This window comes from Aplysia californica, unplaced genomic scaffold (genome assembly GCF_000002075.1).
Source record: "Aplysia californica isolate F4 #8 unplaced genomic scaffold, AplCal3.0 scaffold00047, whole genome shotgun sequence".
In the NCBI taxonomy this organism is placed as follows: Eukaryota; Metazoa; Mollusca; class Gastropoda; order Aplysiida; family Aplysiidae; genus Aplysia; species Aplysia californica.
The window spans coordinates 1,466,054-1,468,829 of NW_004797317.1; the positions used below are offsets into that span (position 1 = coordinate 1,466,054).

General features: G+C 39.8%; 1 protein-coding gene across 1 annotated transcript in view; it reads right to left on the bottom strand.

Moving 5' to 3' along the window:
- LOC101848098 (trithorax group protein osa) overlaps positions 1-2,776 on the bottom strand; it is a gene marked incomplete in the record, with an annotated part of 81,605 nt that overhangs the window by 29,105 nt on the left and 49,724 nt on the right. The window contains 1 exon segment of the mRNA XM_035968253.1: positions 390-538. Within this exon segment, the coding sequence (XP_035824146.1) occupies positions 390-538 (149 nt within the window).

Consider the following 2,776-nt stretch of genomic DNA (forward strand, 5'->3'; position numbering starts at 1 on the left):
CCCCCCCCCCCCCTCCCCACTACTCTCGACCATGCATGCAAGTTGTCTCTCCCTCCGTGCACATTCCTGCTCACAAATAATTTGTCAAAGAGCAATGAGGTGTATCGTTTAGAAAATGTACCCTCTATCCCCTTATTTTCCCCTCACAAAATTTCAACTCACTCCTACATCCCGCCCCCTTTTCCAACACTAACACACGATTTAACATAACATTCCAAGGTTCACTGATAAAAACTAGAACAAACAACGATGAAAAACAAAACTACACAAAAAACAACGCATAAATAAAAAACAAAAGCATCCAAAACAAAAGTAAACAATAGCAGAAAAACAATATGCAAACAAACAAGTTACAAAATGCTGCTCACTATTCTTATAACAATACTCACTTTTTGATGGTCAGTTGCAGAATATTTCCCGCCTGTTTGACCAGCTCCATGGCGTCATTGTGTTCCAGGTTAGTGGCCATCACATTGCCCACCTTCAGCACTAAGTCACCGGGACCCAGTCCTGCTGCTGCGACACTGCCTGGAGTCACCTGAAAAAGACACAGTTTGTTCGTATGTTTATTTGTTTGTTTGTTTACATGTTTTTAGTTTTAGTAGAGGTTTCATGGCGCTCGCAACTGCATAAGGTCATATGAGCGCATGTTTGTTTGTTTGAGTAACGAGAAGCTCGTCGACAAACCAACGGCCATTTCGTGTTTGAGAACAGTAAGACTAGCAGACAGATGCAACTGAAGGAAAGAAAAGAAGTAGGGCCTACCACTGGCGCCTTACAACAACTAACGAGAAAGGGAAAGATGTGTAAAATCTGTACCGCATTAAGTTGACTTTGCGCATTATTTCAGAGATGGGTCTGTCTGCACCGAAGTTCGTTTGAGTAAAGGAAAGCACACTGGCAGAGTGAGGTTCCATGGAAAAGAGTAGAATTAGAATAGTTAGGGAGGAAAAGAAGTAAGAACTACCGGTGCTGGCATATAACCAACCTGCACCCCCGTCCTTTTCTAGGAAACAGGAATAAGCATAAGAAACCTTGAATAAACCCCAATCTTATAGCACAGCAATACGTTCAAAAGCATGACCTCACTGTCGTAAGGTGCATGTAGTCATGTAGTTACCAGAAGTCGTCGATCATGTTCTCCAGTTGATTACTAAGGACAGAAAAAGTACAACATGACAAACTCCTTTTCTAAATTGAAGTGCATTCATGTGTAGAAGGAAAAAACAAACTAGTTTAACTATTTTGTTTAGAAAGAGATTTATGCACTTGTAGCACAGTTAGGTCACATAAGTCTTTAACGTGTCGAATATTACAGGTGTTACAAGAGTGTAACAAAGATAAAATAAGGAGCAAAGGAAGGTTCGAAACGAAAGAAGGAGCAAACCACACCTGAGCAGCCGCCAATCACCCACTTTAATTATCCGAATATCGAGCTTAATTTCGATGTTGTTGTTTTGTTTTTTTAAACAGGACTTTTCTTAAAGCACATTGTCAAGTTTAGACATGACAAAGAGCTTCAATTCCTTTGGGACGTCTTATTAAACATTGTCATTTTTGTTTCCAATCAACTGAAAGTTTACGAGAGGTGATGGTTGCAAGACGGTATACTGCAGTTTTGCACTGTCATTGTTATCAATCGTTATAAACGAAAACTCTGGTGTCCCCATAGACTTCTTGAACTTTTTGGAAAACTGAAAGACTGCACTATCATGCTCGTTTAGGCTTTTTGAGGCAAGTGTTCTTCTCAAAAGCTTAAAAATAACACATCAATTCGTGCCTTTATCTGCATTTTAGAGACATCTTCTGGGGAAATAAAGCCTTGTATTCCAATACCACTATCAGCACAAGCCATGAGATACACGCATCCCACTACTGGTTTTCGTTTGCAGCTTGCAAAAGCTTTCAAAAGATGTTCTCATAAGCGGTGCATACAAAGCAACCTTCGCGTGTGTAGATTAGTCATTGTCAAGGCGCAGATGTCCTGTGGTATAAGCTGTGACGAACACATTACAAAGACTACTAGGACTGAGGGCCCCACTTCTCCCACACTGACACCTAGGCTACCAGTCTGTGTTTTCAATGACAATAAAAGACCACTGAACCGTGACATCTTCCTCTGGTCACAAAGTATGCTGGCTTGACCTCCTTTCACGGTTAACAGAACAGAGAAGATAAATATTGCGAATGTTTGTGTTCGGTTATTTTCTTTTCTAACAGGTTGCTTCACATCGTATACTCTAAACCCCTACACACATAAATTGCTAGCTATACGAGCTGGGAAGAAATCTATACACAACGATACCGTAAAGCTAGTATTTAATTACATCTAACAGGTCTACTTTTCCAGTGAAAGTTGGAAGTACAAAGAGGGAATCACCCTGTGTTCATTCATACATTACTTTTATTATATCATTTACATTAGCAAGTACCGTGTAATAATAATTCTAAAAGATTAAAAGAAACCAAGATGTAGCTGCAAATTCAATGTTCGGTTTTCAAGACAGTGCCTTAAGAAGTCACATTCGTCAACAGTCGTTTACTTGAGAAAATAGCTAAGGCTCTGTGAATAAGGTAAAATGTTGGGCTCAAATCAACATCTTTAGTTCATCTTTAAACAAAAGGGAGACTAGAAAGTGCTACAGGACTTGTAATGGCGAGCTGGTAACTTCATTAAGCTATTTAAAATCGTTGGGAAAGTCGGTGTGATGATTCCGCACAATAGCTGAGCTGAGGGTGTCTGCAGTTTTACATTTTACAATAGTTTCATGCGAAC